Below are 12475 nucleotides of genomic sequence, written 5' to 3'. Positions count from 1 at the left end.
ATTTCACTCCTGTGGTGGACACAGTCTTCCAACCTCTTGGAAGGCTGGAACTTTGGGATTCAGGACTGGATCCTCCTCACAACAGATGCAAGTCTATGAGGATGGGGAGCTGTCACCCAAGGGGCACAGTTCCAGGGCAGGTGGTCTGCCCAGGAGGCCCTGCTTCCAATCAACATTCTGGAACTTCAGGCTATCCAGAACGTCTCTGCTTCAGGCGTCTCCTCTACTAAGGCCACAGGCAATCCAGGTGCAGTCGGACAACGCTTTGGCAGTGGCGTACATCAATCGACAAGGAGGGACAAAAAGCAGGGCCTGCATGCGAGAAGTGTCAAGAATACTCCTCTGGGCAGAAAAACATGCAAGAGCGCTGTCCGCAATCTTCATTCCGGGAGTGGAGAACTGGGAGGCGGACCTCCTAAGCCGCCACGACCTCCACCTGAGGGAGTGGGGACTACACCCTCAGGTGTTCCAACTGAACATCCACAGGTGGGGTTGCCCACAGATCGACTTGATGGCCTCTCATCTCAACAAGAAGCTTCGCTGCTATTGCTCACAGACCAGGGACCCTCAGGCGAATGCAGTGTATGCGCTGACTTCGCTTTGGCCTTACCAGCTGGTCTACCTGTTTCCTCAAGCGGATCAGACAACAAAAAGTGGAAGCAATCTTGATTGCCCTGGATTGGCCCTGAAGAGCATGGAACACGGCTCTTCTGGACATGTCTGTACAGGACCCTTGGCCTCTACCACTAAGAAGGGATCTTCTTCAACAAGGACCGTTCGTCTACCCGGACTTACGGCAGCTTAGTTTGATGGCATGGAAGTTGAGCGGAACATCCTAGCTCACAAAGGGCTTTCCAAAAAGGTAATTGCCACTATGGTACAAGCCAGAAAACCTGTGATGTCAAAACACTATCATATCTTGCGGAGATATGTCTCTTGGTGCGAAGAACGCACATATCCCTCTTCGGAATTCCACTTAGGAAGGTTCCTGTGTTTCCTGCAGGCTGGAGTGGATAAGGGCTTATGTCTGGGATCCATTAAAGTCCAGATTTCAGTTCTTTCCATCTCCATCAAGAAAAAGTTGTCTCTCTTGCCAAAAATTCAGACCTTCTTGCAAGGGCTGCTTCATATACAACCTCCCTTTGTGCCCCCTATGGCACCTTGGGATCTAGATGTTAAGTTACGTTTTCTACAGTCCTCCTGCTTTGAACCTCTGGTGATGGTAGAAGACAAGTACCTCACGTGGAAGACGGTGATGTTACTGGCCCTGGCTTCTGCTAGGTGTGTCTCAGAATTGGGGGCCTTATCCTGTCAACTGATTACCTCCTCCCAGTCCTACCTATTTTGCACGTGCTCTCCCCATCTCACTCTCCACCTCTCTACAAAACTTCAAATGGGCTCTCAAGGCCCACTTCTTCACAAACCCCAGCCAATTGTCCTCCTAACCCTCTTATCCGCACTCAGTCTTCCGCTTCTATGTCACCCTGGTCTGTTAGCCCTATCTGCAGTAATAATACAGGGACATGACTGGGGACTTGAGGGGATCTGGGAGCGTCACAGTGACATCACTTATATCTATAGTAATAATACAGGGACATGACTGGGGAGGTGAGGGGATCTGGGAGTGTCACAGTGACGTCACTTATATCTATAGTAATAATACAGGGACATGACTGGGGAGGTGAGGGGATCTGTCAGTATTTATAGTGATATTGATGTATCCCCCATTTTGCAGAGTTGCACAGTAGTAAAGAAGACATCTGGTGAGTGTGAGACACCCAGCAGCCATAGCCGTGTGTCACGTGGACTGAGCAGAACTAAGAGCCCCATCACGGTGCCTCCACCTCACTCACTGATACATGAGAGGCACAGTGACCAGAAGATCCTGGAACTCACCAACAAGATCATTCAGCTGCTGACTGGAGAGGTGACTGCTGGGAATGGGACATTATACAGTAACACCAGGGGACGTGTCTGGGTGATGACTGGAGAGGTGAATGCTGGGAATGAGACATTATACAGTAACACCAGGGGATGTGTCTGGGTGATGACTGGACAGGTGACTGCTGGGAATGGGACATTATACAGTAACACCAGGGGACGTGTCTGGGTGATGACTGGAGAGGTGACTGCTGGGAATGGGACATTGTACAGTAACACCAGGGGATGTGTCTGGGTGATGAATGTATCACTGTGTGTGTCCGGTTCCTATAAGGCGTCAGGAAGTCACTGTCTATGTCTCCATGCAGGAAGGGGAGTATATAGAGGAACACAGGGGTCTGTACAAGGACGTGATGATGGAGAATCACCGGCCCCTCACATCACTGGGTAAGAGGAGACTGTCATGTATTGTACAGGGGAGAGCAGGTATGGGGGCCCCTATATACACACATCATCTGATCACATTTCTCTAACGTCCTAAGTGGATGCTGGGACTCCGTAAGGACCATGGGGAATAGCGGCTCCGCAGGAGACTGGGCACAACTAAAGAAAGCTTTAGGACTACCTGGTGTGCACTGGCTCCTCCCTCCTCCAGACCTCAGTTAGAATTTTGTGCCCGGCTGAGCTGGATGCACACTAGGGGCTCTCCTGAGCTCCTAGAAAAGAAAGTATATTTTAGGTTTTTTATTTTCAGTGAGATCTGCTGGCAACAGACTCACTGCTACGAGGGACTAAGGGGAGAGAAGCGAACCTACCTGCTTGCAGCTAGCTTGGGCTTCTAGGCTACTGGACACCATTAGCTCCAGAGGGATCGAACACAGGCCCAGCCTCGGTCGTCCGGTCCCGGAGCCGCGCCGCCGTCCCCCTTGCAGAGCCAGAAGCAAGAAGACGTTCCTGGAAATCGGCGGCAGAAGACTTCGGTCTTCATCAAGGTAGCGCACAGCACTGCAGCTGTGCGCCATTGCTCCCCATGCACACCTCACACTCCGGTCACTGATGGGTGCAGGGCGCGGGGGGGGGCGCCCTGGGCTGCAATATAGAGTACCTTGCTGGCAAATAACACATAATATAGTCATAGAGACTATATATGTGTAAAATACCCCTGCCAGATATACATATAGAAAAGCGGGAGAAGTCAGCGGAAAAAGGGGCGGGGCTATCTCCCAGGCTCTCCCCTGCAGTTTCAAGACTACATAGGGTTAAAAAAGAGAGGGGGGGGGCACTAAATTTAGGCGCAACATATATATATATATATATATATATATATATATATATGCAGCTATTGGGAAAAATCACTCAGTTATAGTGTTAATCCCTGTGTTATATAGCGCTTTTGGTGTGTGCTGGCATACTCTCTCTCTCTCTGTCTCCCCAAAGGGCTTTTGTGGGGTCCTGTCCTCAGTCAGAGCATTCCCTGTGTGTGTGCGGTGTGTCGGTACGGCTGTGTCGACATGTTTGATGAGGAGGCTTATGTGGAGGCGATAAATGTGATGTCACCCCCTGCGGGGCCGACACCTGAATGGATGGTCATGTGGAAGGAATTACGTGATAGTGTCGACTCTTTACATAAAAGGTTTGACGACATAACAGATGTGGGACAGCCGGCTTCTCAAAAGCCATCACCGGCTCTAAAACGCCCGCTACATCAGATGGCAGACACAGATGTCGACACGTATACCGACTCCAGTGTCGACGACAAGGAGACTACTGTACATTCCAATAGAGCCACCCGTTATATGATTGCGGCAATGAAAAATGTCTTGCACATTGCTGATGTTACCCCAGGTACCACAAAAAAGGGTATAATGTTTGGGGAGAAAAAACTACCAATAGTTATTCCCCCATCTGAAGAATTAAATGAAGTGTGTGAAGAAGCGTGGGCTTCCCCCGATAAGAAACTGGTAATTTCTAAAAAGTTACTAATGGCGTACCCTTTCCCGCCAGAGGACAGGTTATGTTGGGAGACATCCCCTAGGGTGGATAAAGCGCTCACACGTCTATCAAAGAAGGTGGCACTGCCGTCTCCGCACACGGCCGCCCTCAAGGAACCTGCTGATAGAAAGCAGGAGGCTATACTGCAGTCTGTTTATACACACTCAGGCATTACACTGAGACCAGCTATTGCTTCGGCATGGATGTGCAGTGCTGCAGCTGCGTGGTCAGATTCCCTGTCAGAAAATATTGACACCCTAGACAGGGACACTATTCTGCTAACCATAGAGCATATAAAAGACTCAGTCTTATACATGAGAGATGCACAGAGGGAGATCTGCCGGCTGGCATCTAAAATAAGTGCATTGTCCAATTCTGCTAGGAGAGGCTTATGGACTCGGCAGTGGACAGGGGATGCAGATTCTAAAAGGCACATGGAAGTTTTGCCTTACAAGGGTGAGGAGTTGTTTGGGGATGGTCTCTCGGACCTAGTTTCCACAGCGACAGCTGGGAAATCAGCATTTTTACCCCATGTTCCCTCACAGCAAAAGAAAGCACTGTATTATCAGGTACAGTCCTTTTGGCCCCAGAAAGGCAAGCGGGTTAAAGGCGCGTCCTTTCTGCCCAGAGGCAGAGGTAGAGGGAAAAAGCTGCAAAATACAGCCAGTTCCAAGGAACAAAAGTCCTCCCCCGCTTCCTCTAAGTCCACAGCATGACGCTGGGGCTCCACTGGCGGAGCCAGGTGCGGTGGGGGCCTGTCTCAAGTACTTCAGCGATCAGTGGGCTTGCTCACGGGGGGGATCCCTGGATTCTACAAGTGGTGTCTCAGGGATACAAGATGGAATTCGAGGAGTCTCCCCCTCGCCGTTTCCTAAAATCTGCCTTGCCAACGACTCCCTTGGACAGGGAGGCAGTGCTAGAGGCAATTCACAAGCTGTATTCGCAACAGGTGATAGTCAAGGTACCTCTCCTTCAACATGGAAGGGATTACTATTCCACAATGTTTGTGGTACCGAAACCGAACGGTTCGGTCAGACCTATTTTAAATTTGAAATCCTTGAACACGTATATAAAAAGATGCTAGTTCAAGATGGAATCGCTCAGGGCGGTTATTTCAAGCCTGGAGGAAGGGGATTACATGGTATCACTGGACATCAAGGATGCTTACCTGCATGTCCCCATTTACCCTCCTCACCAGGAGTACCTCAGATTTGTGGTACAGGACTGTCATTACCAATTCCAGATGTTGCCGTTTGGTCTGTCCACGGCACCGAGGGTATTAACCAAGGTAATGGCCGAAATGATGATACTCCTTAAAAAAAAAAGGAGTTATAATTATCCCGTACTTGGACGATCTCCTTATAAAGGCGAGGTCCAGGGAACAGTTGCTGTTATGCACACCAGTGCCTGCAGGAATGTACTGGTGTCTGAACTGTTATGCACACCAGTGCCTGCAGGAATGTACTGGTGTTTGAACTGTTGTTAGGGTCTCCTGCCCTGTGCTGCCACGTCGTCATGGCAACCGGGAGACAAGTGCTAGTGGAGTAACCTGAGCGCAGCTGATACTCCGGTTCGGGTCTTTTGCTGTGCAGTGGTTATAGGCTCTGTGCACGGCAGGGGATCCGGTGCTGGTTTTGGTGCTCACAGTCTGTGAGGTCTGAGTGGGGCGTGGACAGCACCTGCTTTATAAGGCCTCTTTTCAGGGTAAGCAGATGCTGCTGAATCTTTGTTGGTTAGTCATTTCATGAAAGTTAGCCAGTACTGTGTAGCTTTGTATTTGTTTGTTGCTTACTGCAAATAGGCCTGGGGATTTGGTGTTACACTCTGCCAATCCAGACCTAGCAGTAAGACTGGAGTCAGTCGTTTAGCTTGCTGGGGTTCTGTTACTACTCTGTGAACTTAGCAAGTTTGCGGCTGTATTCTAAGACTTGCCTGTCTAATCCTGTCTCACTGTGCTAGGTGTCAGGGGTCAGTTTGGTGGCAGTAAGCTAAAACCTGTGCACTGCAAGTGAGAATTAGGATTGGGGAGACTCTCCTTGTGTCTATCATTCCATCTCTGACCAAGGAGTTTACTGCCACATCCGTTGGTAACCCTTTAGGGTTTTGCTGTTGCCCTTAGCAACAGCATTTCGGGTTCTCTACGTATTAAAACACAACATCTTGCTTTTTCCACCTGAGCAGTTCTAATACAAGGGAGATACCCAGTTCCTTAGCCTGTGGGCTTCTCTGTTCACTTTGTGTGTATTTTGTTACCCTATCACCTTCTGTGTACGTTATGTCATATTCCCCAGTTTGTCTGTGAGTCCATTTGTTTTGCATAACAGTTCAAACACCAGTACATTCCTGCAGACACTGGAGTGCATAACAGTTCTGACACCAGTACTTTCCTGCAGGCACTGGTGTGCATAACATATTCAGCAGACCAATACTCCTGTTGAAATTTTGTGGGAATATGGAGCATACCCCTCAAAATACGTTGCAACAGGTGGTCGATCAGGTGCAGGTCCTGACTCGACAATTTAATGATTTGTCCATTAAAATGCACACCTCCCAGGCTGCTGGCGGAGCTCCCGCAGCAGCAGCACCTGCAGGGGTTAAGGAGCCGAAAGTAAATCTCCCGGATCGTTTTTCTGGAGATCGCTCGCAGTTCTTTTGTTTCAAGGAGAGCTGCAAGCTATACTTCCGGCTTAGGCCTCAGTCTTCTGGGTCGGAGATTCAGCGGGTGGGCCTAGTGATTTCCTTGCTACAAGGAGACCCACAGGTCTGGGCATATGGGTTGCAGCCTGACTGTCCGTCGCTTAAAAGTGTTGATGCTTTTTTTACGGCCCTGGGCATGTTGTATGATGACCCTGACAAGACGGCCTCAGCCGAGGCTCAGATTTCGATCCTTAAGCAAGGGCGAAGGCCAGTTGAGGTTTACTGTACGGAGTTTCGGAGGTTGGCCCATGATACCCAGTGGAATGACCGAGCCCTGAGACACCAGTACCGAAGAGGTCTTTCTAACCAGATAAAGGACCAACTGGTACAATATCCCTTGCCTGATAGCTTGGATCAGCTCATGCAGTTATCCATCCGGGTGGATAGACGGCTGAGAGAGCGTAGGCTTGAAAGGGAGACTGAGATTTCCTTCCTTCCCAAGGGAACCTCAGACTCTGAGGAATTTTCTGAGGAGCCTATGCAGATTGGGGCTACCCGCCTCTCCTCGCGTGAGAAGATGCGGAGGAGACAGCAGGGGTTGTGTTTGTACTGTGGGAATAAAGGTCATGTGGTAGTATCATGCCCAGAAAAGCCGGAAAACTTCAGGGCCTGAGGGTGATGGGAAATATCCTGTCAGGCCAGAAGTCAGAATTTCCCAAGAAGACTTTTATCATTCCGGTGACCTTGAAGATCCTCGGTCATACTGTCAAGATTGAGGCCTTTGTGGACAGTGGGGCCGACGGGGTTTTTATGGACCGCCAATTCGCCCTGAAACACTCTGTTCCCTTAGTACCCTTGGCATCGGAAATTGAGATTTGTGGGTTAAACGGGGAACCATTATCCCAAGGTAAAATTACCTCTTGCACTAGCCAGATTTCTTTGTTTATTGGAGCCACACACTCTGAAAAATTGTCCTTTTATGTGACTGTCTGTACTTTTGCCCCATTGGTGTTGGGGTTACCCTGGTTAAGGGCCCACAATCCTCAATTTGACTGGGCCTCTGGGGAGATTCTTAGTTGGGGTACTGATTGTTTCAGGAGTTGCTTGAGCCTTCCAGTCAGGCTCTCGCAGCTAAGTTTGCCAGGATTGCCAGGGTGTTATGCAGATTTTGAGGACGTGTTCTCCAAAAAAGTTGCAGAAGTACTACCTCCCCATCGCCCCTATGACTGTGCCATTGATTTGTTGCCAAATGCTAAGCTTCCCAAGAGCAGGTTGTACTCCCTGTCACGTCCTGAGACTCAGGCTATGGCAGAGTACATTCAGGAGAACTTGGCTAAGGGATTTATCAGACCTTCACAGTCTCCAGTTGGGTCGGGGTTCTTCTTCGTGGGTAAAAAGGACGGTTCGTTGCGACCCTGCATCGACTTCAGGGAATTGAACCGTATCACGATTAAAAACTCATACCCACTGCCTCTCATTTCGGTCTTGTTTGACCAGCTTCGTACTGCCACCATTTTTTCTAAGATTGACCTACGCGGTGCGTACAATCTAATCCGAATAAGAGAGGGGGATGAATGGAAGACTGCCTTTAATACCCACTCAGGGCATTATGAATATTTGGTGATGCCTTTTGGGCTCTGTAATGCCCCGGCAGTCTTCCAGGATTTCATGAATGATGTGCTCAGGGAATATTTGGATAGATTCTTAGTTGTATACTTAGATGACATCCTAATCTTCTCCCATTCCCTGGAGGAACATCGGAAGCATGTACGCTTAGTCCTCCAGAAACTCAGAGACCACCGGCTTGGGGCGAAGCTGGAGAAGTGCGAATTTGAAGTTCAGCAAATCGCATTTCTAGGATATATTATCTCCCCAGAAGGTTTCCAAATGGAGGGTTCCAAGGTACAGGCAGTCCTGGATTGGGTGCAGCCCACTAATTTGAAGGCGCTTCAGCGTTTCCTGGGCTTTGCAAATTTTTATAGACGATTTATCGCTGGATTTTCGTCTATAGTGGCGCCCTTGGTGGCACTCACTAAGAAAGGGGCGGATGTTGCTCACTGGTCTGGTGAGGCTAAAGCGGCTTTTGCCCGTCTCAAAAGGGCATTTGTTTCGGCCAAGGTGCTGCGACACCCAGATCCAGAGCGTCCTTTTGTGGTGGAGGTGGATGCCTCTGAGATGGGTATTGGGGCAGTGCTTTCTCAGATGGGAGTGTCTGATAATCGCCTTCATCCCTGTGCTTACTTTTCCCGTAAATTTTCGCCTGCCGAGATGAATTATGACGTGGGTAACCGGGAATTGTTGGCTATTAAGGATGCACTCGAGGAGTGGAGACACTGGCTTGAGGGGGCTAAGTTTGTGGTCTCAATTCTCACTGACCATAAGAATCTGGCATATTTAGAGTCAGCGAAGCGTCTCAATGCCAGGCAGGCACGATGGGCTTTGTTTTTTGCTCGCTTTAATTTTTTGATAACATATCGCCCTGGGTCAAAAAACATCAAGGCTGATGCGCTCTCGCGGAGTTTTGCTCCAATCCAGGAGACCACCGAGGAGCCGTTGCCCATTGTTTCCCCATCATGTATTAAAGTGGGCATTACCCAGGACCTCTTATCATTAGTCCTTAGAGCACAGGAGCAGGCTCCTCCAGACCTTCCGGTAGGTCTTTTGTTTGTGCCTCCTAGGTTAAGACAGCGAGTGTTCCTGGAATTCCATGCCAAGAAGTCGGCAGGTCACCCGGGTATTGCCAGAACTCGGGAGTTGCTATCTAGGGCGGTGTGGTGGCCCTCGGTGGCTAAGGATGTGGATCAGTGGGTTCGGGCATGTGACATCTGTGCCCGAAATAAGACTCCTAGAGGGGTTCCTGTTGGCCCATTACATCCACTCTCTATCCCATCTAAGCCATGGACCCACATTTCAATGGATTTTGTGGTGGGCTTGCCCAAATCCTCGGGGATGACAGCCATCTGGGTTGTCGTTGACAGGTTTTCGAAGATGGCGCACTTCGTTCCACTGGTTGGGCTGCCATCAGCCAGACGCCTGTCTGAATTATTTATGCTGCATGTTGTGCGTCTCCATGGGTTGCCACTTGATGTGGTCTCTGACCGCGGATCCCAGTTTGTGGCCAAATTCTGGAGGGCATTTTGTTCCGATCTCCAGATTTCTGTCAGCTTGTCGTCAGGCTACCATCCGCAGTCTAATGGGCAGACTGAAAGGGTGAACCAGTCCTTAGAGCAGTTCCTCAGGTGTTATGTCTCCAAGTGTCAGACTGACTGGGTTGCTCATCTGTCCATGGCGGAGTTTGCCTATAACAACGCGGCTCACTCTGCTACAGGGATCTCTCCCTTCCTTTGTGTGTATGGGCATCATCCTAAGGCCAATTCTTTTGACCCCCTGGACTCCACGCCTGGTGGTTCCTCTGTGGTTTCGGTCCTTAGAGGTATTTGGCGGAAAGTGAAGAAAGCCCTTGTGTCTGTGTCATTAGTGACCAAAAGGGTTTTTGATAAGCGGAAAAGACCCTGCAGCTTCAAATTAGGAGACTTCGTCTGGTTGTCTACCAAGAATTTGAATTTGAGACAGCCATCTCATAAGTTAGGGCCCCGGTTCATCGGCCCTTATAAGATCACCAGGGTTATCAATCCGGTGGCATTTCAGTTAGATCTGCCCCGTTCTTTGGGTATCAATAAAACATTTCATTGTTCCCTTTTAAAACGGGCGATTAGTAATCCTTCTTCCCGTGGAAGACCTTCCCCTCTGCTGGTACGTGGCCAGAGGGAGTTTGTTGTTGAAAGGATTCTTGACGCCAAGGTGGTTCGGGGTCGGCTGTCATTTTTGGTGCACTGGAAGGGGTATGGCCCGGAGGAGCGGTCGTGGGTGCGCAGTTGTGATCTTCATGCCCCCAGACTGATACGCTCTTTCTTCTCGCAGTTCCCCGATAAACCCGGTGGTAGGGGTTCTTTGACCCCTCGTCAGAGGGGGGGTACTGTTAGGGTCTCCTGCCCTGTGCTGCCACGTCGTCATGGCAACCGGGAGACAAGTGCTAGTGAAGTAACCTGAGCGCAGCTGATACTCCGGTTCGGGTCTTTTGCTGTGCAGTGGTTATAGGCTCTGTGCACGGCAGGGGATCCGGTGCTGGTTTTTGTGCTCACAGTCTGTGAGGTCTGAGTGGGGCGTGGACAGCACCTGCTTTATAAGGCCTCTTTTCAGGGTAAGCAGATGCTGCTGAATCTTTGTTGGTTAGTCAGTTCATGAAAGTTAGCCAGTACTGTGTAGCTTTGTATTTGTTTGTTGCTTACTGCAAATAGGCCTGGGGATTTGGTATTACACTCTGCCAATCCAGACCTAGCAGTAAGACTGGAGTCAGTCGTTTAGCTTGCTGGGGTTCTGTTACTACTCTGTGAACTTAGCAAGTTTGCGGCTGTATTCTAAGACTTGCCTGTCTAATCCTGTCTCACTGTGCTAGGTGTCAGGGGTCAGTTTGGTGGCAGTAAGCTAAAACCTGTGCACTGCAAGTGAGAATTAGGATTGGGGAGACTCTCCTTGTGTCTATCATTCCATCTCTGACCAAGGAGTTTACTGACACATCCGTTGGTAACCCTTTAGGGTTTTGCTGTTGCCCTTAGCAACAGCATTTCGGGTTCTCTACGTATTAAAACACATCTTGCTTTTCCCATCTGAGCAGTTCTAATACAAGGGAGATACCCAGTCCCTTAGCCTCTGGGCTTCTCTGTTCACTTTGTGTGTATTTTGTTACCCTATCACCTTCTGTGTACGTTATGTCATATTCCCCAGTTTGTCTGTGAGTCCATTTGTTTTGCATAACAGTTCAAACACCAGTACATTCCTGCAGACACTGGAGTGCATAACAATTCTGACACCAGTACTTTCCTGCAGGCACTGGTGTGCATAACAACTGTTATGCACACCAGTGCCTGCAGGAATGTACTGGTGTCTGAACGGATAGGGATGCAAAACAAATGAACTCACAGACAGACTGGGGAATATGACATTACGTACACAGAAGGTGATAGGGTAACAAAATAAACACAAAGTGAACAGAGAAGCCCAGAGGCTAAGAAACTGGGTGTCTCCCTAGTATTAGTAATGCTCAGATGGAAAAAGCAAGATGTTGTGTTTTAATACGTAGAGAACCCGAAATGCTGTTGCTAAGGGCAACAGCAAAACCCTAAAGGGTTACCAACGGGTGTGGCAGTAAACTCCTTGGTCAGAGATGGAATGATAGACACAAGGAGAGTCTCCCCAATCCTAATCCTCACTTGCAGTGTACAGGTTCAGCTTACTGCCACTAAACTGACACCTGAACACCTTGCTCAGTGAGACAGGATTTAGGCAAGCAAATCTGAGAATACAGCCGCAAACTTGCTAAGTTCACAGAGTAGCAAAAGAACCCCAGCAAGTTAAACGACTGACTCCAGTCTTACTGCTAGGTCTGGATTGGCAGAGTGTAATACCAAATCCCCAGGCCTATTTGCAGTAAACAACAACAAATACAAAGCTACACAGTACTGGCTAACTTTCAGGAACTGACTAACCAACAAAGATTCAGCAGCATCTGCTTAACCTGAGAAGAGGCCTTATATAGCAGGTGCTGTCCACGCCCCACTCAGACCTCACAGACAGTGAGCACAAAAACCAGCACCGGATCCCCTGCCGTGCACAGAGCCTGTAACCACTGCACAGCAAAAGACCCGAACCGGAGTATCAGCTGCGCTCAGGTTACTCTGCTAACACTTGTCTCCCGGTTGCCTTGACGACGTGGCAGCACAGGGCAGGAGACCCTAACAGTACCCCCCCTCTGACGAGGTGTCAAAGAACCCCTACCACCGGGTTTATCGGGGAACTGCGAGAAGAAAGAGCGTATCAGTCTGGGGGCATGAAGATCACAACTGCGCACCCACGACCGCTCCTCCGGGCCATACCCCTTCCAGTGGACCAAAAATGACAGCCGACC

General features: G+C 49.5%; 1 protein-coding gene across 1 annotated transcript in view; it reads left to right on the top strand.

The window, feature by feature from the left end:
• Positions 1-1654: 1654 nt before the first annotated feature.
• Positions 1655-12475, top strand: part of LOC134983346 (oocyte zinc finger protein XlCOF22-like) — a 58100-nt gene continuing 47279 nt past the window's right edge. The window contains exons 1-2 of the mRNA XM_063949053.1: positions 1655-1927; positions 2250-2328. Of these exons, the coding sequence (XP_063805123.1) occupies positions 1670-1927; positions 2250-2328 (337 nt within the window). The 5' untranslated portion in view covers positions 1655-1669. The remainder of the gene's footprint in view (positions 1928-2249; positions 2329-12475) is intronic.

The sequence above is a fragment of the Pseudophryne corroboree genome (assembly GCF_028390025.1).
Source record: "Pseudophryne corroboree isolate aPseCor3 chromosome 3 unlocalized genomic scaffold, aPseCor3.hap2 SUPER_3_unloc_13, whole genome shotgun sequence".
NCBI lineage: Eukaryota > Metazoa > Chordata > Amphibia > Anura > Myobatrachidae > Pseudophryne > Pseudophryne corroboree.
This window is presented reverse-complemented; position numbering and strand designations above follow the sequence as displayed.